This window comes from Antechinus flavipes, chromosome 3, assembly GCF_016432865.1.
Source record: "Antechinus flavipes isolate AdamAnt ecotype Samford, QLD, Australia chromosome 3, AdamAnt_v2, whole genome shotgun sequence".
NCBI classification, from domain to species: domain Eukaryota; kingdom Metazoa; phylum Chordata; class Mammalia; order Dasyuromorphia; family Dasyuridae; genus Antechinus; species Antechinus flavipes.
In genome coordinates this window covers 49,907,795-49,933,300 of record NC_067400.1, presented here as the reverse complement: position 1 = coordinate 49,933,300, position 25,506 = coordinate 49,907,795, and the positions used below count along the sequence as shown (strand labels likewise).

The 25,506-nt window shown below is 36.0% G+C and overlaps 1 protein-coding gene across 1 annotated transcript in view; it reads right to left on the bottom strand.

Moving 5' to 3' along the window:
* SLC9A9 (solute carrier family 9 member A9) overlaps positions 1 to 25,506 on the bottom strand; it is a 719,994-nt gene that overhangs the window by 250,230 nt on the left and 444,258 nt on the right. The window contains exons 10-12 of the mRNA XM_051983329.1: positions 22,652 to 22,765; positions 20,024 to 20,135; positions 503 to 656 (exon numbers count right to left, since the gene is read on the bottom strand). Of these exons, the coding sequence (XP_051839289.1) occupies positions 503 to 656; positions 20,024 to 20,135; positions 22,652 to 22,765 (380 nt within the window). The remainder of the gene's footprint in view (positions 1 to 502; positions 657 to 20,023; positions 20,136 to 22,651; positions 22,766 to 25,506) is intronic.

Sequence of the window (25,506 nt, the reverse complement as noted above, 5' to 3'; positions counted from 1 at the left end):
AAATATCTATTGATCATTTACTACAAACCCAATGCCATTTCTGGAATACTATGAAAGAAAAAGACATGTTCTTCACTCTAAAGAAATCTATGGCTAATGCTTAGGAAACTCAACCCCAGATTAATATTCAATTATTCTTCTACTACATCTTGGATCCATTTGTTCAGAAGTAGTACCTCATAATTTATCACCCAAACTTATCTCATTGCTTCACTCACAGTAAGGATATTGTGCTCAATGGAAGATTCCATTGCCCTCTATTCCCTCTCTCTCAGCCTAGGGGATTTTGGTTCCTCAAAAAAAAAAAATGAACAGATTGAGAAATCATTTCAGTTAGATCTAAAGTTCCCATCTACTATTTTACACTCTATAGAAAAACAACATTGATTTTTCCCTCAAGCCCAATGCCTATTTACCTGATATTCTTTTCCCAACATTCATAGTACCACCTCTTATACAATATAGGCCACAATATTTTTCTTTGTGCAAAATTGACACCCACCTGATTTGAAGCCATGTCAGCATTGGTGTAGTTCCTCCCCCAAATACCCAAACTGTGAAGAAAACGATGAGCAGTGTAGTTGTGAACATCATTTGTTTGGGCTCAGATTCAGTGTCCCGAATAGCGAGGGCAAATGCTATTGCTCCACGTAGACCTTCAAAGGAAAAAAGCCAGACAAGAGAACTCTTATCAGTCTACTTCCACTTCACCTTACCTGAAATCTGTGCACTAAAACAGCAAAAATTTCTAATCACGTGACTTGCCATGTCTCTGGACAGCTGAACATTTTTAGTTTTTTAAAAAAATGACATTTAAAATTACTCCATCAATGGGCACACATTAAATGGTCAATATCTTGAACATATTTTCACTTCTTTGAAAAGATAAGTTGCTAAATGGAACATGTACCTTTACATTCAAAGCCATTATGATGAACTACATTTCCTAGTATTATTTCAAAGAGTTATCATTTTAAGACTTGAAATTAAAGTGGCTTCTGTTACTATAACAAGATCTAACTTTACTATGTGCAAGAAAGGGGGCAGTTAAATGGCACAATAATGCATGGAGCCTGGAGTCAGGAAGAATCATTTTCCTGAGTTCAAATTCTATGTGTTCCAGTTTGTCATCTGTAAAATGGGTACATAATGGAGAAAGAAATGTCAAACCACTCCATATCTGTGCCAAGAAACCCCCTGTCATTCATGACTTAATGACAAAAACATGACCAAAAAAGACACATCATCTCATTTGTTGCATTAATGAAAATGCAGATTCATGTTCTGAGATGAGGTCCAACTTGTAGTAATAGTATCCTATCTTTTTCTAGAGCAGAAAGGTGAGTCTGACTTTCAATTCCATTGCATTGTAATCATCTACTTTTTGCTTAAATATGTTTGAAATCACTTGATATTGCTTATAAATTACATGACCATGAATGGTTCTATGTATCTGAGCTTTTATGTGCATGAGGAGAGATTGAGAGAGGAAGAGTTAGGAAAAGAGATTTTCATGTTCTTTTTCTGAGGTAGAAGCTGAATGAACTGGAGAGAGGATTTTTGCACTTCTGATAATTTTTGAGAATTATCTGACTGACTTCCTTTGAATCTAGAGAAAGAACATTTCTAAGAATATAAACCAGAGGATTAGGAATTGGTGTATGTTCCTGAGAGCACCTGAGAAGTATTACTCATACCTTGTCAGAGATGACTATTTTCCTTGTTGTATTTACTGCCTTCTCTTTGTAACAATTCATACAAATTTTCCCATGTGTCTCTGAGTTTCTCATATTTGTCATGATTTACTTATATTTCCTTACATTCTTGTAGTACAATATATTTGTCAATTCTCCAGCCAATGGACACCTAGTTTTTCTAGTTTTTTTTCTTTTCTACCACAACAATTTCTGCTAAAAATATGGTTGTGTAAATGAAATGTTTTTATGTGTTTGACCTTTTTGAGAACTATATCCATTAGTAGGATTGCCGAGTCTAAAAAGCTGAATAAGTTTAAGAAGTTAAAAAGTCTGTGATTTTTCTAGAAAAAAATTCACATTAATTCACAGTAAGTATAGAGAGTGATCCAGAGAGTTTAGACAAGTGATGTCCAATATATTTAACTGGAAAAAAAGTGAAGCTTCCAGAATTTGCTTCAGCCATGTATTCACATGGCTATCTTTGCATTGCCCCCTCAGAACTATTTCTATCTTTTACCACCTTTGTCATGTTGCTTTTAATTCTCCGTGACTCCATTTAGGATTTCTTGGCAGAAAATGTTTGTGGCAGTCCTGTTTATAGTGGCTAGAAACTGGAAATTGAATGGATGCCCATCAATTGGAGAATGGCTGGGTAAATTGTGGTATATGAATGTTATGGAATATTATTGTTCTGTAAGAAATGACCAGCAGGATGAATACAGAGAGGCTTGGAGAGACTTACATGAACTGATGCTAAGTGAAATGAGCAGAACCAGGAGATCATTTTACACTTCGACAACGATATTGTATGAGGATGTATTCTGATGGAAGTGGATTTCTTTACAAAGATTCAGTTTCAATTGCTAAATGATGGACAGAAGCAGCTACACCCAAAGAAAGAACACTGGGAAACGAATGTTAACTATTTGCATTTTTGTTTTTCTTTCTGAGTTGTTTTTATCTTCTGAATCCAATTCTCCCTGTGCAACAAGAAAACTGCTCGGTTCTGCAAACATATATTGTATCTAGGATATACTGCAACATATCTAACATATATAGGACTGCTTGCCATCTAGGGGAGGGGATGGAGGGAGGGAGGGGAAAAATAGGAACAGAAGCGAGTGCAAGGGATAATGTTGTAAAAAAAATTACCCTGGCATGGATTCTGTCAATATAAAGTTATTATAAAATAAAATAAAATATAATAAAAAAAAAAAGGATTTCTTGGCAGAGATACTGGAGTGGTTTGCTATTTTTTTCTCCAGATTATTTTACAGATGAAGAAACGGAGGGAAACTGGGTTAAATGACTAACCCAGGATCACATAGCTATTAAGTATCTGAGGCTGGATTTGAACTGATAATTTTCTTGACTCCAGGCCTGAAGCTCTATCTAATGCATTACCTAGCTGCCCCCACTTTTATCATATCCTCATTTATAGGAAACTTGAGATTCAGAGAAGTTATTTACAAATAAAGTATACAATGACAGAAAAATGAAGCAAACAACTATTAGGTTATTCTTGAATGCTTTGTTTTTAACATAAAATATTTGAATTCCACAGATAATAGAATTTGGTTAATTCACTTGTGATATGTGGGGTAAATTATTCATCTGAAGATTAAGCTGTGAAAGTTATATCTGTAAGTTATCTATTTCTTCCTTCTTTTGTTTGAAATATTTTACACATGTACATGCACCAAATAAAAATAAGAGATAAATAACATATGAGTTCTGAAGTAAAAAAAAAAATTCAATATGTTTTATGGCCTATTTATAGAGAACATAAGAACTCTCTGTAGTGAGAATTATGCAAATGAAGAGAAAGATCTAGAGGGTCAAACAAGTGATATTTAATGTAATTTGCTGGGGGAAAAGCTCCCAAAGGAAGGAGGATCATGACCCTTATTTACAAATTACCTCCATGGAAAAATGGAAGAAGGAAATTGTTCAGTCTTCTTATCTGGAAAGACAAGGAAATGGCTTGAAGATATGTAAGGTAAAATTTGGATCAGTTATTAATAAAAATTAACAAAACAAATTAATTCAGAATTCCTGGATATTTGAGATCACAACAAGAAAATTTCATCACCAGGAGTCGAAAATGATTACTTCCATGATAATATCATCAATGTCTCCTAGCACCATAGTACAAAGTCTTGCATAATATCAATTTATTCTTATGGAACAGATGGAGTCTTTGGGAGTGGGATCCCACACATGGTTCAGAGGTATGGAAAAAGGAGTGGGACTGTCATATATAAGGAATGGTAAAGTGGTTAAGTTAGCCATCATAGTGAGGATTTTTAAAATATTAGATGGCACATGATGTAATCAGTATAGAAAAGATCTGACAAGGACATATCCTCTACCAATATAGATAGATACTAGTTCAATGTTGTAATTTTATAGAATTGCCTCTAAGGAGATCAAGAGTTCTGGAAAAAATATATATGATCTAGGTTATAAAAGGCTGTTTATCAAACAGAAGGATTTATCTTTGATCTCCAAGGCAAGTGGGAGCCACTGAAGTATCTTAGGGGAGCAAAATGCTCAGATATCTTTAGGGATATTGCTTTGGATAATGGGTGGGAGGAAGGAGAAGAAGCCTCAACAAATCTCTGTGATCTGAGAAAAGCAGACCATGAGCTATCCCTCCATCTCTCCTTAAGGGATTGCAGTTAATCTGACAATCCTCTATAATTGTGTTAGGAGTATTAGGAGATGTGGCAGTTAATATTTGTATTTCGCTTTGGGATTCTGGGTATTCAAAAGAAGGCAGGAATAGAATAATGTTGCTAACAGTGAATGAAATGAATAGTGATTTGATGTTTAAGATGAGCTTATATTAGAGCCCTCAATAGAGAGCAAGTATGTAAATGTTAATCTTCCTAAAACATCTTCAATAATGTATCATTATTATTATATTAACCTAGCATTAATAGTCCTCTTACATCTAAATTAGCTATGCCTTGGCAGGCCATAATTTAAAGAACATGCTAAAAAGAATACTTGTTAGTCTGATTTCTAAAATCATATCTTTGTTCTCCCATTCGTAGGGGATCCCCCAAAATATGAAGTCTCCAAATACTGTACCATACCTGTGGGAAGTGGAATAATGTCTTTAATTAAAGCCCAAACTACAAGGTGTTAAAAAACCATTAGCATCTTCGGGAAGCTCATTCCTGATGTAATTAAAAAAACAAAAAAGCCACTGAAAGAGGGGAGCTTGGAGAGAAAAATGAGGCAGGATTTCTACCATTGCTTTTCTGCAAAATTGGCTGTGTGGTTTGGTGCTGAAAACTGCAAATATTCAAAATTGACCTGTGAAACTGCGAATCTCCAGGGTTTGCTGTAAAAGTCTGAATTCGTTTAGAACTCTGAAAAAGATGCAATACTATTTCTTTCTGTCCTCTGCATCCTCAAGAATGTCAAGGTTACTTACAACACATTGGGAACCTTAACAAATGACAAATCCCTGCCCATCCGTGCACTTTCATCCAGTTCTGTTAATACTAGAATCCTAGACTCAAAGCCAGTTAAATAAGACTTGCCACCAAAAGCTAAGCAGGGTTTGGAGCCAGATTTTAGATTGTAATAAGTAATTCAGGTCATCAGAAAGATAGAAAAGAGAAACTATAAGGTAATAAAGAGAGATCTGTTTTCAAGTCCTCAATCCACCACTAATTAGCTAGTTGATCTTGGCAAATTCTAGCGGGACTGTCTTTGTTTTTCTCCCTCCTTCCCTTCTCTCCTCCTTCTCTCTCTCCCTCCCTCCCTTCCCCTTTCTTCCTTTCCTTCCTTCCTCCCTCCCTTCCTTTCTCTCTTCCTTCTTCCCTCCTTCCCTCTCTCTTTCTCTTCCTTCCTTTCTTTCCTTCCTTCCTTCCTTCCTTCCTTCCTTCCTTCCTTCCTTCCTTCCTTCCTTCCTTCCTTCCTTCCTTCCTTCCTTCCTTCTTCCTTTCCTTCCTTCCTTCCTTCCTTCCTTCCTTCCTTCCTTCCTTCCTTCCTTCCTTCCTTCCTTCCTTCCTTCCTTCCTTCCTTCCTTCCTCAGGGAACCCTGATAACCAAACTCCCTCTTTCAGTGCAGATCTGTGCTTGATCTACAAGTGGTCTGGACTATTGAGGAGTAAAGTGATTCATCCAAGGTCCCACAACTGTTGGGTCCTTGAGATGGGGGTCGAGTCCTAGGTCTTCTTCATCACCAGGCCTGTTCTCTATCCTCTGCCACTCTGCCTCTTAGATGCATTTTGCAGCAAATTTCTGCTCCCTCTCGGCTGACCAGCATCCTCCTCCACTCCTCTGATTTGTTTTCCTTATGTTCCTTGTCTACAAATAATTCTCTCCCCATGATTTTTGCAGAACAGTCATTGAAAACCCAGCACTTGGCTTGTACACAGTTGTCTTCTCTCAATTGATTTGCTAATGGTACATGCTGTTCTTTACCATGGCTATTTGAAACACTTTAATTCCAAATAAAGAGCCATGACATCTCAAGAACAAAAAGCATAAAATTCAGGAGACCCAAGACCATGTATTAGCCCCTCCATGTTTCAATGGCTTCTCACTTATGCCATCAGCTGGTTGCTGTTGTAAATGCTCTACTTTTTTTTAGGCTCACAAAACCACCCAAGTTCATGTTTAAGTGGTTTTGCCTTGCAGGAATCTTGACAGATTTCATATATTCAGCTAAAAAGGTAACATCGTCTTGGGGAACAAACAGAATCACCTGCAATTAAGTGTGGATTCATCTAAAATTGGACTCCAAGGGATTTCTAGGTTAATTATATTGATGTAGTTTTTCATAACAATAGGAGAATGTTGAACCAAATGGTGCTGTGTATGTAACAGTATTTTGAGCTCTTAAAAAATGTGGCTTCCTATTTGTAGCAAAGGGCAAAAAGAATGATATTGTTCCCCTCTCACTATGATCTTGCAAGTTTGAACATGAGTGGGTGAAGGCCAAGTTCAGATGTATTTTTATGCTAGAACACAGAAACCTTTCTACTGCAAAAAAAAAATTGGTGTTTCAATACCTTGATGGGTAGGTCTGCCACTGATAGGGGTGTACCCTTGAATGAATGAATGGATGAATGAATGAAGGGAAAGGCATTTCTAAAGTGCTTATTTTGTGCAAAGCAGTGCTTTGGAACAGGTCACAGCCCATACGTGTCTCTTCACACTGTGTAATTCTTATCCAAGTCTTCTCTTAAATCCTGCCAGGAATATCTACCCACCATACTGAAGGCGTACTTTTGTCTTTTCATGTCTGTGTGCAATGATGCAGTGCTTAGCATCTGTTTTTCTCCAGTTCTTGTTACATGGCCATCCCATCTCCTTTTTCGATCATACATTTCCTTTGTCTCCCATGGGCAAATTATTGCAGGTTAGATGTGTAGCCTACTTATATTAACTCTAATAGCTAGGATTTAAGTAAGTTTTACAAAGCATTTTCATGTTTTCTCATTTGATCCTCATAACAATTTTGTTTGTCTATTAATCTTATTTTACCAGTTGAGGAAACTGAGGCTGAGACAGTTTAAATGACTTGCCCAGTCACACACAACTAGTATATCTGAGATAGGATTTGAACCCCAGTCTTCTTCATTACAAGTCCAATGGTTATTTAAAATGTTAACTAGATGTTTGCAGCTCTGGAATCTTTAGGTTCCTTAACATTCTATTTCTTCAGAGGTTGGATTTTTACATGTGGCACTGCCATGGTGCATTACCAGAAAAAAACAAAACTCAGGTGTTAAAGGAATGCATTTTTGCACTGGGAAGCTGCTTGGGTGTGCTAAAAATTCTGTGCAATTTCAGTAACCCAGTCAGCCCTCTTCCTCTCTTTCAATACTAAACACAACTCACTGTCCATCTGTATTGTCTGTTCAAGATATGTTGATGGACTGCCTCGATAGAATGTCCATCCAAGCACATCTCAGAATCTAGATAATAATCATTTGTCTTTGCTGCAAAACCATATCTGGCAGAAAATATCAGGAGAAATGGAAAGGTTTCAGAGACTCCTCCTGGGATATAATGGGTAAGGAGGAGAACTTCAAAATTTCAATGTCATCACTCAGGAATATGGGCCACTAATTGAATTGGGGTGAAAAGAGATTCCCACCTTTATTTTCTGGAGGTCTGATATATCACTTTGATTTCATTTAAAAGCCTTTCAGTTCAGTTCATTAAGCACTTACTGGGGACCTAATAAGAGTGAGGGGGGAGAGTATAGAAAAGAAGGATGAAGATGTGGTCCCTGCAGTAATAAGATGGGGAGGTTATAATAATAATAATACAAATACTTTCTTCACAACAACCTTGAGAGGAAAGAAATATAAGACAATAGCACTATAAAGACAAACAATTGAAAGACTTGTTGTGAAGTCTGATCAATGGAACAACCCATCACAATTTCAAGGGACTGAAGAAGAATATTACCTTCTAACAGAGATGTGACAGACTCAACTTGCAGAATAAGACATACATTTTTGGATTAGGCTTATGCTGGAATTTGTTTTATTGGACTATGGATGCATTTTCTCCATTGGGATAAAGGCAGGTTGAAGGGAAGAAAAAATAAATACTTATTAAAGAATTTTCAAAATTGAAAAAATAAAAAAGAGGGAACTGAGTTTTTAAGTACATGTAGGCTTTTTAGTAGACAGAAAAGGAGTAGATAGACATTTCAGATGAGCAAGGGAAAAATAGAAGCAAGCAGTTGGAACAAATACAATATGGGGTAGTGGGAAGATCAGTTTAGTTGGGATAGAAAATTCTCATTGTAGGGTTCAAAGAAATGTATTTGAAAAATTAGGTTTCAGAAACATATTTGTATTATTCCGAAGTTTTGCTTGTTTGTTTGTTCTTATCCTTGCTCGAAGTTTATGGGTATAGAAGTGACATAGCAAATGTAGTTGTTGTAGCAATGTGTATCATGGAGTGGAAAGGGAATATAATGGAGTCAAAGAAACCTGTTAGAAGTCTTTTTCACCAGTTTATGCACAAGGAAGATAAAGGTCTACATTGGAGCAGGAATGGAAATGAAGTAGTAGCAATCCTAAGAGATGTTTTAAGAAACATAATAACAGAACTCAGACATTTTTTGGACCTAAGGGGTGAAGGATAGGGAGAAATCACAACTTGTTTTGTTCTTTCAAGCCTAGAAGACTGATGTCAGTAATGATATCAGTGACATAATAGGGAACTCAACAGGGTGAAAAAGTCTTAGAGGAAGATGATAAGTCTGCTTTTATAGCAGAACATTAGAACAAAGTAATCCAAGAAAGCTGATAAAGTCTGTCCAATAGATTGAAATGCTGGTGTGAAGTTATGTGTAGAAACACTGATTTGATTCCAGTCCAATAGAAGTTGTTTTTTTCCTGTTGTTTCCTCTTTGTCCAGTTTTCTTTTCCTTTCTCCATTACCTCGTATCAATTCTGGTCAAGTCCCTTTTTATCTTTAAAATATCTTTCATACCTCTTTTTTTCCAATAAAATCTCTCTGCTATGACCCACTCTGCACCTTGGTGTAGTTTTTGTAACAATTTCCTAAAAGATCTTTCTGCCTCCAGTCCTTCTTGTATCAATCGATTCTTAGAAATCTAGTCTGTCATGAATAACTGTCATTCAAAACTCTTCAATGACTCCCTATGACATCCTAAGAAAAAATTTGACTTTTGCTTGACATTTAAGGCCTTCTAAACTCTATTAGCCCCATTTATTTCCAGTTTTATTTCATATTGTTCCCTCCATATACTCTCCCTCCAATAAAATGCAACTTTTTCCTGTATCCTGTATGTATCTTCCACTTTCCTGTGTCTTTGCCTAAATTGTTCCCTATATTTGGGATGAACCTTTCCTACTCATCTTTTGAAGTTCAACTTTAATATTACCTTCTTCATGAAGTTTTCCTTGATTCTGTGATCTTTCCTCTCATCCCAAGAATTTTATTTATGCTTTTTTTACTTTCATTAATAGATATTAAAATTATTTGAGCATGTGATATATACTCCTACCTCAATAAAGATAGGGATTCTATTTCTTTTAAATGTGTGATTTTCCCTTTCTTAAACAACATCATCTGCATGTAGTAAGTACTTAATGTTTCTTGAATTGAAAAAAAATATAAAGTCATTTCCAAAGATTTAATACTTTTTTTTGCTAGTGTTAATGAATTTAATAAAATTCTAGTTTGAATTTACAATTTTATTTACATATCACATTTATCCTGGCTAAAGTCCCATGGCTTTGCAAATGGTGACAGTATTTAGCAAAGATTGCAGTTGATTTCAATATACATTTTTTTCTGGGAGATATTGCAACTTTGTTACATAGTTCCTTTTTGATTCCAATATCATTATATTATGTGGAAGTGCAGCAAGCAGATTGTTTCTGTGTGACATTTTCTGCCTTCAAAATAAAAAAGATCTTTCCTAGAATTATACTCTCCTGGGAAATCACACTTTTCTTTTTTTCTTATTCTCTCTTATATTTGAGAGATTTCATTTCTATGTCATGAAGAGGAACCAACCTTGTAGTATATATAGAGTGTCCCAAAAGTCTTAGTTCAGTTTTAAGGTCACCCCTCTCAATTTCATGACCCCTTTGAGGAATATTCCTGTAGTAGCATGAGCTAAGTGGGAGATGGAATGTTTCCTTTCCAATTCGAACAGCTAGGAGCCAATGGTGAAATGTAATAATATCACTCTACTGGGAATGAAGAATACTTCATACAATCAAGAAAGTATCCAAGAAGGGTGATGGTTAATCAGATTACATTTTATTAGCATCCTGGTACATAGAAGCCCCTGGCTTTGTGATTTTATTCTCATGAGGGCGAGTAGGTTTGATGTAAACTGTTGAATAAACTTAAATGGCAGTTGTAATCCCAAATACAGGGCAGTAAAAGAAAGGTTAACAGAGATCAAGAGAAATTCAATACTGTGAAGACTCAACAAGGGAACCTTTATGCTTGTTTAAACCCCCATTGCATCAATGAAATTGATGAAATCTTTGAAATTACCCAAGGCTTGTGAATTTGGGAATGTGACTGTCCTTTGGGAAAAATAGCATTACTTTCACTCAGATTTAAAACCTACGGTATTCATTCATACAAATAATGTATCCTGAGCTAATGTATTATACTTTCCCTGAATGCTATCTAATTGGAAAAAATGGATGAGTACATGCTTTATTTTTAAAACGTACTCTACTTAGGATGATAGTTTCCTAAATTCATACCCACGTAATGTCAAAATAATTAGCTCAACTCCATAGAAAGTGACAAAGATGTCCTTGCCTTTAACTCAGAGATCTCTCTCTTATATACAAAATGCAAAGGACAAAAGATAGAAAGAGAGGTCCCATTTAAGATGGAAATTCCTGGAAAACAGGAACCTTTAAATTATTTGTCTTATCTCTCCTCAGTGCCTAACACAGAGTAGGTACTTTATAAATACTTTGTTGGTAATTGATATACATCAAAACATGTAGAACAGTACTTTTTGAAGCTGTAAAAAACTAAAAAGAAACTAGATGGCCATCAGTTGTGGATGGCTAGATTAATAATCATGGTCCAGGAATGAAATGGAATATTTTTCTTCTGTAAAAAACAATGATGACGAATACAAAGAAGTACCAAAAACACAAACTGATAAAAAAAAAAGAAGCAAAACTAGGAAAACAATATGCAAAATAATGACAACACTGTAAATTAAAAGAACAACAAAAACAATTAAGTTAAATTTTGTGTAGCTAAAATGACAAAGCTTGATTCCAAAGAAGGGATACAACTATATACATCTCCCTTCTTTTTTGTAGAGATGGAGAACTAAGGTCATGGTTTGTTACCTACACTATTAGACTTAGGTGACATTTATCAGCTGAATTATTTTCTTTTTTTCTTCTTTACTATTAGAGATCAACTCTGTGAGTGAGGTAAGGAGAAAGGACATGTTGGAAAATCAAGGTGATATTAAAAATATGAATAAGAAGCTTTGAAAAGAATTTGATCAAAATGATCAATTAGTGAACCTGCTATATAGTCATAATCTGAAAAATTTCTTAGAAATTATTAGTAATATCATAGGATCTAAAGACTTCAGAAATCCTGCTATATTATTTATTCTCTTAAGTCCTTTTAATTAAAAAAGGGAAGAGAGAAATGTGAACTAGATGATGGTTTTCTTTTAGTAATGTTTTTCATTATTTAGTGTCTTAGAAAAGTAGATTGTACATGTACTTGTAGGTTGCAAACTTATTTTCAAAATATCTCTAAAAGCAACACTTTTTTGGGAGCCGTATTGAGTTATCTGTGGACTTCTAACCACAGCATCTCTCCAGAGGAAGATATTTTCTCACACTCAATAAATGCCTAAGTAACACTATGACATTTTACATGTACAAACTTGTTTCAGTGGAGATCAAAACATATCTCCCTCAAGAAACAGGAACTTTGATTTACAACATTTTGATTCCTATATTAATTTCAGTGATAAGTCACTGCTGGAACTGAAAGTAAGAACAAGAAAGGGCAGTGACAATTGTCCTGTAAAAAAGGAAAGGCAACAGATCTTTTCCAAGCAAAGGTCAGTGGTTTCAAAAAATTTACTTTCATATCATTTCTGACAACATTACGATTTTGCCTTCTCTATCTTGTGAACACTCACATTCAGGTTTGAGGAATGAGTGAGATTTGTCTTTTACTTGGGGGTGGGGAGTCAGAGGCCCCAGGCTCTATTTGAGTTCTTTGAGTAACACCTCTAGTGATCCAATGGATTTGTGATCAAATAAATCAATCCATCATTCAGCAGACATTATCAAGCTCCTAGGGAAGGTGAGTGATTGTACTAAGTGCTAGGAATTAAAAGACAACAAAAAAAGAAATGGTACCCACTCTAAAAGTGTTTACATTTTGTTAGGAAGACAGCATGATTATATATCAATGGATGCAGACTAAAAATAGAATAAATATAGGGGAATTAAGGAAAGAGGACACTAGCCAGTTGGGGGAAGTAGGAAGAGTTTTATTATAGAAGATAGTTCTTGAAGGAAATAAGGTAGGAGAGGAAGAGGGAATATATTACAGAAATAGAAGCTGGCCAGTACAAATGAATAGAGAGAGGTCATCCTTAGTTCTTGGAGAGGACCGTGACATCAGGAAGGTGATACCGTGACGTGTGAGTTGGACATATGTGAGGAACAAACTGAAGACCACTTTGGCCAGATTATAGTGGTCAGGAATGGGAGTAATTTATAACAAAGATAAATAAATAGGTTGGGGCCAAGTTGGGAAAAACTTATTTTATCTTAAAATAATAGAGTTCATGAACTTGATTTATTTTAGAATATTTTGATACCTAATTTAATATAATTAAATTTCCTTTGTAATGCCATGCATTTTATTTTATGCATTTTAAAACATGATTTTGAGAAGAGTTCACCAGACTGTCAAAGAGGTCTATGACATAATAAAAAGTTCTTATCCTAGAGGTAATTAGGAGCTACTCATTTATGTAGGTATTACTTCCAATTATTGAAGAGTACAACTCCTCCATGTCTTTTATGGATTGCCATGACTTGATAATTTATCACCAAGAAGCCAACCTATATTTATAGAATCTCTCTGTATTTCATTAGGCTTTTCTTCAGAAAGCAGATATAATCTGTTTTGAGACTGTAGTAAAAGCCCTTTTTGCATGGCAGGAGCTTGGACTCCAATGGTCTAGCAACACACCATTTATAATGAAAACATGTTAAATTTATATAGTGTTTTTAATAGGTATAAACCATTTTGTATATGAACTTGCAAGAAGCCTGGAGGGTAGATGTAATAGTTTTCTTATTCCAGTTTTAAACCCAAGTTATTATGGGCTCAGAGAGGTTTAATAGTTTGCCTATGATTACATTTTTAAGAAATGTCGAAGGTGGGTTTGGAACCCTGGTCTTTTTACCACTAAATCTTCACATTCTAACTACAATTCCTCATGACCTCTTATCAACAGCCAGAGTATTCTCCACAACTCTGCAGTCCATTTGTTCACCAGTAATTTCCATTTAGTAAACATTTTGATGATTCAGATAATGGAGAAAACCCAATTTGTTGATTACAACAGTATGCCTGCAAGTTATTTTTCTTTTAATTTGCATTTATTTTAAAGGTGGATATGTAGAACCATTTTAATGTAATGGGTGAAAGCAACCATGGCTTCTGGCTGACAAAGGTTCTAACTTGTTTTTCATGTTTTCTGAGCTTATTGTAATCACAAACAATTTTTTCTCAGCATTTAAAAGCAATATGCTTAATGGATTCTGCTATTCAAATAATAACCCTATATTTTGCCTTTCCAACTGGTGATCACAATGCTATTTTGGATGTTTCTTTATACAAAAAATAGTCATTTAATCAATCAACAAATACTTATATTAAGTTCTTTGTCTGAAGCAAATTGAGTCAGAAGATTAGAAAAGGTACTCAGGGGGACCAGGTCAAGGGTTCAAGGCATAAGAGGGTTTTGGTTATCTCTTTGGTGGCCTATAGCTTTCCTGGGACACCGAGGTTTTATTTAGGTTGGCCTATTATTTTTTTTTCATATCAAATGTGGAGCCTTACAATTATATATGTCCTGTCTCTGGTCACACTGTTACTTTTATACCTGGGCTTATTGCTGGCATTTTACGCAGTTCTGGGATGAAAGATGTCACTTAATATAGTTTTCACTGACTTTTGTGATCATTATTCAGTCTGGTATAAACTTTTGGAGTAGAAATGAGGTAGCTGGGTAGGATATTTCCAATTCAGGCCACCATCTTGGTGAATTGGGGACAACCAAGGAGAACTTGGCTTAGTTATTGGATTTATTAGAATATTTTCTTTAAAATTTTTTTGTTGATTTCTCCTTGTCTGTAGCTACTAATCTTTATTTTTATCTTTTGCTCAATTGAGAATTCTTTAGGCCTTTTTTCTCATGACTATTATGTTTTGGTTAAAGTTTCCTTCCTTCCTACAACTGGTATGACAACTTTGGGCATGGGTTCTGAATGCTTCTTATAGGGGAACATGACATATGGACTAAGGGGATCTGGGAAAGTGAGTCATCCTAACACTAGAGTAAACTAACACACAAACATTTTGTTTAAACAGAGAGGGGGAGATGAAAGGTCATATTGTTGTTTGTTCTTCCTTCTTGAAAAGGACCAAGAAATGAATTTCAGGGAAGTGATACCATGATATGCCCTGTCGGGCTGCTTAGTTGACCCTCTTTCAACTCATCTTTCCTCCTTGCCATGTTCTTCCCTCTTTTCTCTTCTCCACCTTACCCCTAATAACAGAGAATAAGCATCTGAGGAAGGATTTGAATTCAAGCCTTCCTGGCTTTAAATCTAGAACTCTATCTGTGCCACACAGTTGCTTTTACTTTACTAAGTAAATATGGATTCTTTCATATAATACTCACCTATTTGTACCCTATATGGTGGTACATATATATATATATTTGAGACAACAAAAATCTAAAAACAAAGGGAGTATAGAAAGTGACTTGGAATGGGAGACCTAGAATCCCAATTGGAGACACTTTTCAGGAAGATTGCTAGTACTGCCTGGATCTTACCATTTCCTTGCCTCCTTTTCAGTGACTCTGGTTCCTATTTAAATTAAGCAAAAATAGTAGCACGTGGCTCTGAATTAAGACAAGAATTTAGGCTTACATAATTTCAGTCACCTCAATAAGGAAGCTAATTTGTATGGAGCCCATCTCTCTTTCTTCAATGTAAACTACAAGGTATTTTTTTTTTCTTCATTTTCAGGGAACTGAAAACTAAAGATAGGCTGCTTACTCACAGCATTAGCTGGGGCTGATTTGGGGAACAGCAGGAAAAACTGGGAGAAAGTATAACCTTCTCTTGAAGCTCTTTGTGTGGGGTGACAAGTAATATACCAGAGCTACCCCTGACTCTGAATTTTAAAGAAGGCTTTAGAATTCTTTCCTGAAGTGTAAACTTCCTTGATCTACTCTTAACTACCCACAGACTTCCAGAGAACAAAAATCTACATTTTTTTCAGAGGACCTAAATATATAGCCTAGTATTGCTGATTGTGGATTCAGGGTCCCATTTTAATGAGACTTTGCACAGGTACTGATGTCGGGTAGCATTCAGCAGGTGAGATAATAATCTTTTAAAATTATGTCTGGCTAAGCCTATATCAAATCAGCAAAGAATTTTTGTAAGTCACTTTCTATAGTCCCTTTGTTTTTAGATTTTTGTTGTTTTAAATATGTATATGGCCTATCATATAGGATACAAATAGGTGAGTATTATATGACAGAATCTGTATTATTTTGTAAAATAAAGCAGCAGGAAGGCACAAGTAGAGTACTAGATTTAGAGCGAAGAAACCTGGAACTCAAATTCTTCCTCAGATGCTTATTCTCTGGGTGAGGCTGCACAAATCCCTCAATCTCCCTCATCTTCAGTAAATATATGTTCTGTCTGTGCATATGTCAGTTTGCAAGCTTAAAGCACTATCTAAATGTTAGCTCTTATAGAAATAAACTTTACAGTTACAGAATACAGCAGATCTCTTGTTCATAAGAAATAGACCTAATACTTTGGTTCTCTTAGTGATGAGTTCACTCCTTCCTAAAAGATGTATTTTACTATTCTCTGTAATGAAGATAGTCTAAGTATGTTGTGATGTCATGGAGTTTTTCCCTATTTCCTGGTCTGTAGCTTGAAGTCAAACACTGGAAGATCAGAAATAGATTTGGAAAACCATATAAAATGGATTTGTCAAGATTTCAGCTAACCGCCTAGTCAATCAAAAATAACTTCATATTCTAATATTAATTTTAAAAATCTCAAGCTCTGCCTCAAACATATAAAGATAACTCTATAAGAATTAAAATTTGGTTTAAAAAATAAGTCATGCAACCCTGAGATACTACCACATACCTGTCAGATTGGCTAAGATAACAGGAAAAGATAATGATGAATGTTGGAGGGGATGTGGGAAAACTGGGACACTAATTGTGGAGTTGTGAATGAATCCAACCATTGTAGATAGCAATAAATGGAACTATGCTCAAAAAGTTACCAAACTGTGCATACCCTTTGTCCCAGCAGAGTTACTACTGGGCTTATATCCCAAAGAAATACTGAAGGAGGGAAAGGGACCCATATGTGCAAGAATGTTTGTAGAAGCCCTTTTTGTAGTGGCCAGAAACTGGAAACTGAGTGGATGCCCATCAATTGGAAAATGGTTGGGTAAATTGTGGTATATGAATATTATGGAATATTATTGTTCTGTAAGAAATGACCAACAGGATGATTTCTGAGAGGCCTGGAGAGACTTACATGAACTGATGCTGAGTAAAATGAGCAGGACCAGGAGATCATTGTACGCTGCAACAACAAGACTATAGGATGATCAACTCTGATAGACATGCTCTCTTCAACAATGAGATGATTCAAACCAGTTCACATTGTTCAGTGATGAAGAGAGCCATCTATACCCAGAGAGAGGACTGAAGGAACTAAATCTGGTTCACAGCATAACATTTCCACTCTTTTTGTTGTTGTTTGCTTGCATCTTATTTTGCTTTTCTTTTTATCTTGTGCAGTATGACAATTGTATAAATATGTATGCATATATTGGATTTAACATATATTTCTACCATGTTTAAAAAAACTCATTGCTTTTTTTTTTTAGCAGATGTCCTGAAGCTTTATGTAGAAAGAGAATGCACTGTTCTCCTGATTCTATAAATGTTTCTCAAAATATGATAGAACAATGATTACACATTTTCATTTTAGTCCAGAAGTGTGATTTCCTTGATACGAGGAATTCCCTATATAAAAATTCCTGCCTCTCATGTATCTTGGCAAGCTATCTGTAAGTTACATTCTTAGAAAGACTCCTGTCTGGCAGTTTACAAAAGAAGAAATTTAAGCTATTAATGACCATAGGAAAAGAGGCATCTGATCAATAATAATTAGAGAATTGCTAATTAAAAAACATTCCGAGGTTCTATCTGATACTCTTCACAGTGACAAAGATGAAGAAAAAGGAAAATAACAAATGTTGGAGGAGTTGTGGACAAAACAGGCACATTAATGCACTCTTGGTGAAGCTGTGATGGTGTAGCTATTCTGAAATGCAATTTATAACTATTCTCCAAAAGTCACTAAATTGTACTGATCATTGGACCAGCTATAGCCCTAAGCCCTAAAGAGAACAAAGAAAGGAGAAAAGGACCCATGTAAACATAAAAAGGGGGGCAATGGAAGATAGAGATAATAAATTCTCAGAAAGAAAAAACTAAAACAGAAAATGCTTGGGAGCCCTTAGAACTTAAATGATATATTCATGGCCAATAAAGGTGAGAGGGAGGATTGGAAGCCAGTTCTCCCAGATTTCTAGACTGGTTCACTCTCCAACCACCTCATTTCATTCAATGACCTGCCACAAGATCTTTAGGGTTCCAGAGCAGAAGTCATCTCCATTGCAATTTATGTTTGAACATTGGACTGGTTCTTAACTAAAGCTCTTCTGCTTTTCTCTCTTCTCTTTCCCTTATCAATTCCCTCATGCCATTAGGTGCCAGGTGCTCTGGAAAATGCACAGCTGTGTGCAGAATCACTGCCAATCAACCAAGCCATCCAACCACAGACAGGTGGCGATTAAATTGTAAACTGTAAACTATAAAGGGCTAAATAAATGGAAGTCATTATTACTATTATTACATTAGCAGCACCAGAAATGTTCTCTTCCAATGGAGATGGTGATTTATCTATCTCAGGCTACCTCTCTTAGTGAATGAGGGGCCAAGTCTCCCTATGGTGAGAGGCCTTTTATTCCAAGAGTGACCTTTTCTGGGCGACACTTGGTTGGACAACATATGGAAAACTGTCTTCTTTAAACACTAATTCATATATTTTCTTGAGCATTCAATTGCTTTTTTCCCAAATGGAAATACAGAGAGTTGAGATTTTGAGATAGGGACTATACTTTCTTTATATCCTCAGCACAGCTTTTGGCACATGGTAATCACTTAATAAATAGTCACTCATTGTGAAAAAAGAGTGAAAAAAGAACTGCATTTGGAATCAAAAGGATGTATTTTCAATCTTAGCTCTGCAATTTACCACCAAGTGAATCTTCCTTACTTTAGTTTACTCATATATAAAATGAAATGAATGAATTATGATACCAGAAATAAGATTTAGAGCCTGAAGGGATCTTAGAATCACCTAATCCAATTATTACAGATGAGAAAACAGATTTGGAAAAAAAGGAACAATATCTCCAAGACCACACAAGAAGTGAAAGTCTGGATTCGAATTCTATTTCCTGGCTAGAGCTAGCTCTCTTTCCACTTCTCCCTGTCTCTAAAGATTCTTCCAGCTCTAAATCCTATGTTTTAGGTGTTTGGTACCAATGTGCGTAGGGGACAAACAAGGAGGTAAAAGTTCATGCATGGAATAACCTCCTGGACAAATGGAAAGCTTGGTGCAGAGTAGGAATTCTTAACCTTTGTGTGTGTGTGTGTGTGTGTGTGTGTGTGTGTGTGTGTGTGTGTGTGTTATACATCCCTTTGATGGCCTGTTGAAACCTATAGTCTCTATCTGGCAATAATGTTTTAAAAGGCATACAAAATACACAGTATTGCAAAACAAACTGATTATACTGAAACACAGTGTCCAAAATATTAAGGGAAAAATGGTCATGAATCCCAGGTTAAGAACCCTGGATGTAAGAGAATTGAATAGGACAGAAAATTGAACTCTCTTGTACTGTAGATCTTATATCATTTGCCATCACCGAGTTCATTTTCTGTTGCTTTAAAGAAGAGACTTCAGAGAGATTTTCAGCAATTTGTTTAAACAATCAGAGCTTGCCTGTCAACTGTCAGGGACTGTAGGACCTGTTGATGAAGAGGGGGGAGCCTATGGGGAATGGGCTATAGGCAAGTAATTTAGTTTTTGGCAGGCACCAGCTGCATTCTGATTACCATGCATCATTGGACTTGTATGCTTAAAATTCAAATCCTAAACAAGACAATGATCCCACAACAGACCTGAGGAGCGAGGCTCCCCCACCCTGGCTCTCACTTCTGGACTGGGTGGTGGCTGGATACAGTTAATAGAAGACATTTCTCACAGGAATTTCTTTCCTTATCCCTTCTGGTGTTGTGCATGACTTAATGAACATAGGCAGGGTCCTAATGTACCATAGGTGAGGAAGAGAAAGCAGATGCTGTTGCTCCCAGCCCTTTTCTTCCTGGGAGTATTGGAAAAGGATGATAAGGGGACTGACACACATACCTGAAAACATCATCATGTGCTGGAAGTTCCAGGGGATCTTCTGTTTTCGGCCCAAATTCAAGATGAAGGAGAGGGGATAGATGTTGCAGGCTCTTGCTATAAAAGTTGCTAACTGTCAGGCAAATGCAAGAGAATGTTGAGGAAAACATGGCAATGAGGACAAAGTTATGACACCAATTTTGCCAGGAGGTCATCCCATACACAAATGGGGGATAAATAGGACAGGAATCATGAAACTGGCTTCAGAAATTCTGATTTTTGACATGTTCCTGATTTCACTCCATAAATATCACAGGTTGCTGGATGGCTTTTGGACACAGTCTTGTCCCTCTCCTGCTTCAATCCCTCTCATTTCCTCATCCCATTTGTATCTCAGGCGACTGACATCTTCCGCCTTGCTATAAAATATGAAGCATGAGCCGCTCGACTGGAAACAGCATTACCTCCCCAAGCAGCACTTTAGGGAGACTCCATGTACTTCTAGTCATGATTACCATTTCATTTGCTGTCGGTTTATATTGTCTGTGTCTAGCAATCTTTTTTTTCTCCTCTTTTTTCTTTCATACATTTAATTTTTTTCTTGGTCAGGTTGAGCTGTGCTTGTAATACTAATGCTGTTTTAATAGACATTCTTGAATTCTAGGCGTAGCAGTTAAAAACCGACAAACATGTTCATTTTCTTATGAATTTGCCTCGTTACCACCTGCCTAGACTATTCTAATAGCTCTCCCTTTGACTCTCTGCTCCCCCTCTATCGTTCATATTGCTGCCAGATTGAACTTGTTTATGGTTTTCTTTTTAATTTTTACACTTAAAGTTTTATCGATGTGCTGTGTTTATACATTATCAACATTTACAGATTACTCTTCTGAGAGGTCTCTTGTAACACAATAAACCAGTTAAATAAAACTAGGAAGAAAAAAAAGCATTTATATAGGTCCTACATATATGCCAGGTACTATATAAATTTTATCTCATTTGATATTCACAACAATTATGCAAAGTGAGTATTTTACAATTACAGGAAACTGAGGTAGACAGTAGTTAAATGACTTGTCCAGGTTCATAATTAAGTGTATGAAGCTGGATTTGAACTCAGGGCTTCTTGACTGAAGACCCAGGGCTCTCTGTAGATCTAGAGACTTTTACTAGTAGTAAAGGGAACTCACTGTTCTTATGCATCCATTTGGATGCTGTCCAAGCTCATACAGATAGTAACTAGAAGAGTTACACTTTAGACAAATTATTATTCAGTCTTCTGTATTTTTCTACTTCTGTGTGTTTGCCTATTCTCTCTCATATTCCCTGTCACTAAAGAGTCTTCTATCTACCTTGTGTGTGTATGTATAATATATAACATAATATCATATATAATATGATAAATGTTTTATTTTTTCCTTTCATTGCTGGTTGCTTCTCAAGACTCGTTTCTCTAGTATACTCCTTTTTATATCAAATCCCTGTTGCCTATGGAGATCCCCTAAAAACTCCATTCTGGACCCTTTTCCATTTTCTCTCTACATTATTTCATTGGGTAGGCTTATCAGATTTCATGGGTTTAACTGTCATTGCTGTGTCGATAACTCTCAGTTATGTCTATCCAGTTCTTGAGTCTTACATCATCAACACATTATTGGACATTATGAACTGGATGGCGTCTCAAATATAACATGCCTAAAACAGAACTCTCTATCTTTTTGCTCCATCCCCAGTATTTAACACACCATCTTGAATATAAAGGCTTAATAATACTCCTATATCCTAGCTGTTGCCAAGGCCTGTTGATTTCACATTCTTATCAATTCCCAGATATGTCCCCTTTTCTCTTCTAATATTGTTACCATTATGGTACGGTTCCTCATTATCTCATGCTTTGATTATTGAAATCTTTTACAACCCAACTAAAATCCTATCTTTTACATAATGTCTTCCCTAACTCCTCTTAATCACAGGGTTTTTCTTCTTTTAATGATTTCCTACTTATTTTATATATAGCTTGCTTTGTATATACTGTTTGTGCGCCATCTCCTCCATTAGATCATAAACTTCTAGAAGGCAGAGAGTGCCTTTTTCCTCTTTGTATATTTAGCATTTTACACAGTGCCTGACAAATAAAAAGGGCTTAATAAAAGTTAATTGAATGAATGAATTGAATATTAGACCCTGTTTAAACTTTTGAGGTTAGTTGCAAAGCTTAATCATACTGATGGCCAAGAAGTTTTCCCTTATATCTAATCTGATTCCACTTGTATATTAAATCTAGTTTTCCATACCTCATGCTCAGGGAATATGGAGAAGAGTCGGGTACAATCTTTAACTTTCTCTTCTTTAAGGTACAAGTTACTGCCAAGTTTTTTGACCTCTGCTTTAAGACCTATTCTACTTTCTACTCTCTCACTCTGAACCATTAAAATCCAACTAGGACCCAAGCTACCTACAGACCCCTGTTTTTTTTAGTCACTTAAGTCATAGAAATGACATTTCCTTCCTAAATTTGAACTCATACTTTAAATACTAGTTAATGACTTGAATATTTATTTCTACTCAAGAATAAAACTGCAAAGTTGCTGGTTCCTGCTGCTAAATATCCAGTGGGTTGTACTTGAAAGCATTTTTAGTAAAGGATACAAATGCCCCAAGTATAAAAAGAGCATTAAATATGTGATTCTGGAACGTGAACAGCGCCAGACCCATGTAGCAGAAGATGACATTCTCCGCCAAGAAGTTCATGAACTCAAACAGCTGAAATACAACAAACCAGAACCATTAATCTGAATTCCAATGTGCAGTTATTTCATTTTTACTGAAGTAGTCTTCAAGGATGCTACATGGCCCTGACAAATATCACCACCTCCTGTAAAGTCATTCCTGCTAGCAAGTCAAAATAATTATAGGCAAGGGATAATGGGGCTTAGAGACAAAGTAATAAAAATAAAGTGAGTGACATTTAATATGGAGCTTTCAGGTTTAGAATGCAGACCATCTCGTAGGATCCTCACAAGTATCCTGTTAGGTAGGTACAGGATATAATGGTATCCTCACTTGATTAATTTTATTTAGTTTTCAGTTTCAAATTCTTTCCCTCTCCCACTCTCTCCACCTATTAAGAAGACAAGTAATGCAAAATCCGTTATCAATAGAAAAGCACCAAAACAAATATTCCCATTAGCCATGTTGTTTCCATTTTATAGATGAAGAAATTCAGATCTGAAAAGGTCCAATGACCTGCCCAGGCTTGAAAAACCAGAAAGTGTTGCAGACAGGATTTGAACCTTCGTATCTCCTGACTCCAGACCCCCTCCTCATTTTATAATCTCAGCGTTATACAAGGAAATCACTAAGTGAGGACTGGAGCTAACTGGGATACACATTAGTTAAGTAGTCTGTCCTTGAGGACCCTAAATTCTTTCAGATTCTAATTCAAGGGCTCATGCCACATTTTTTTCCTTAGGCAATCACTTAACTTGAAAGATGGACAAGTTGTAGTTTTCACTAAAAAACATGATAATGATCGATATATTTCAAACTCAAGAGAAAGAGACTCATTAAAATGACTGATGAGGGTACATTCATTAAATGCTCATAATTTCTAGCTGGTAAAATGTAAATGACTCATTCCAGGAATCTGTTAACCACTTTATGTGGCAAGAACACAATAGACATATCAGAATTTACTTTGCTAAATGGGCTAATAAGGGGCTGTATTGAAGAAAGCTCCCAATAGTCGCTTTGAGAACATTCACTGAAACATTTAAGAAGAAAATGGAAATCATCTCCCCCGTGTCAAATAAAGGAATTATAGGAGGTTGTCCAGAGGCCACAGTGAAGTATAGTATGAGAGTGGCCTTTATGCTCCGGACTTTGTGCTATAAGTTTGTGAAAACCCATCTTCATATATTAATTGTCACATTAGATAAGCATCTCTGTGGACATCCCTCCTGTGTATTTTTTAACCTGATGTATTTACAACTCAAAATGTACTTGCAGCTATAATATCAATATCTACACATTGACCAATGATCAAACCAAAGAAACCCCAGATTGTGTCCAAAACCACTATTTTAGGAAATCTTTAATGCAAAAATATTATTGGTGCAATAGGGTCTTTCTGGCAGTGGCAAGAATCATCAATGATCCTGAGATAATATTTGTAAAGCACTTACACAGTGCTTGGAACATAGGAAGCACTATATAAGTGCTTACGCTCTTCTCCTTTATCCTGAACTCATAGCCCATATCCTGGCCATGAGACCTAGGAAAATACATAGTAATACAAAGAAAATGTCTTAGAAGAAATAATAAGAGTATCAGGGCATTCTAGTCCAATCTTATCCAACCAACAAGCATTTACTAAATATGCATTACATGTAAGGCATTGGGAACATTATGACAAAACAGAAAAAAATGTGCATATGTATATCTTTATCAGATATGCATATCCATATAGAGATACTCATATCTCTATATGCATATCCATATGGTCAATAATAAGTTTAATTTCATTGGGAGTATATGATACATAAATGTTTAGCATTCCTATTATTACTTCTCCGACTTATAGTCACACTCAAGGACTGGGTCTCCAGATGGTAGTTGCTACTTGATCCCTTGGTGTAATCCTGTGGATCTGAGTGCCTAATAAGCTATTTTATAACTCTCCTCTCAATATGCTTCCCACTAACAATCACTTGATAAATCAATTAGTTCTTAGAAGAGTAGTTGCAAAGTATATCCCCACCAAAAAAACCCCAACCCAAACCCTAGACTCCATTCTTTCATATATTTATACACTATATTCATGGGAAGGATAGACTCAAACTTAGAATAGAATGGAAGGTAGATGGATGGGATCTTTGTAGAATAAATATATAACTTCTGTTACAGAACCTGGAAGTCTTTTTTTTTCTAATTATAGACTTCTCCTAAAACTCCTCTTGAATGCCATATTTTTGATGAGTGGCTCAATTGGGTTGCCAAGATCTGATCCCTCATAACTTACTCTTTTTTCTGTTGTCAGAGGTCTCCTTCTCAAGGCTACCTCTTTCTTTGGGTGTAAGCTTTATTTTTTTTCCTGTCTAGAGTGTGTGTCTCTTTTCCTGGATGGATGGAGTATTTCCCACTGGGTGAGTAATTCTGCTTTGAAACTACATGGCAAAGGTATAGGGAGGGGTTAAATCACTTCCTCACTCTTTGTAGAGGTCTCTTCCACAGGTAGCTTTCAACTTATCAGCCTGTTATAATTTCCTGGGAACTCAAATTCAACATATCATTAATTTCTTGGAGTTCTCTTCATAGCAATCATAATTGAGCTCATGGTAGTAAATAAATACAAAGGTGTGTAGAAGGAAGAGAAAAGGGTCTAGGGTACTTTTGGGGGGATAAGGATGTGGATTCAATAAAAAGGTCACCGAGAAAAACCAAATAGGCAAAAGGAGAACTAGGTGGGACCAGTGTCACATAAGCTTCAGGAAGAAGAAGGGAGC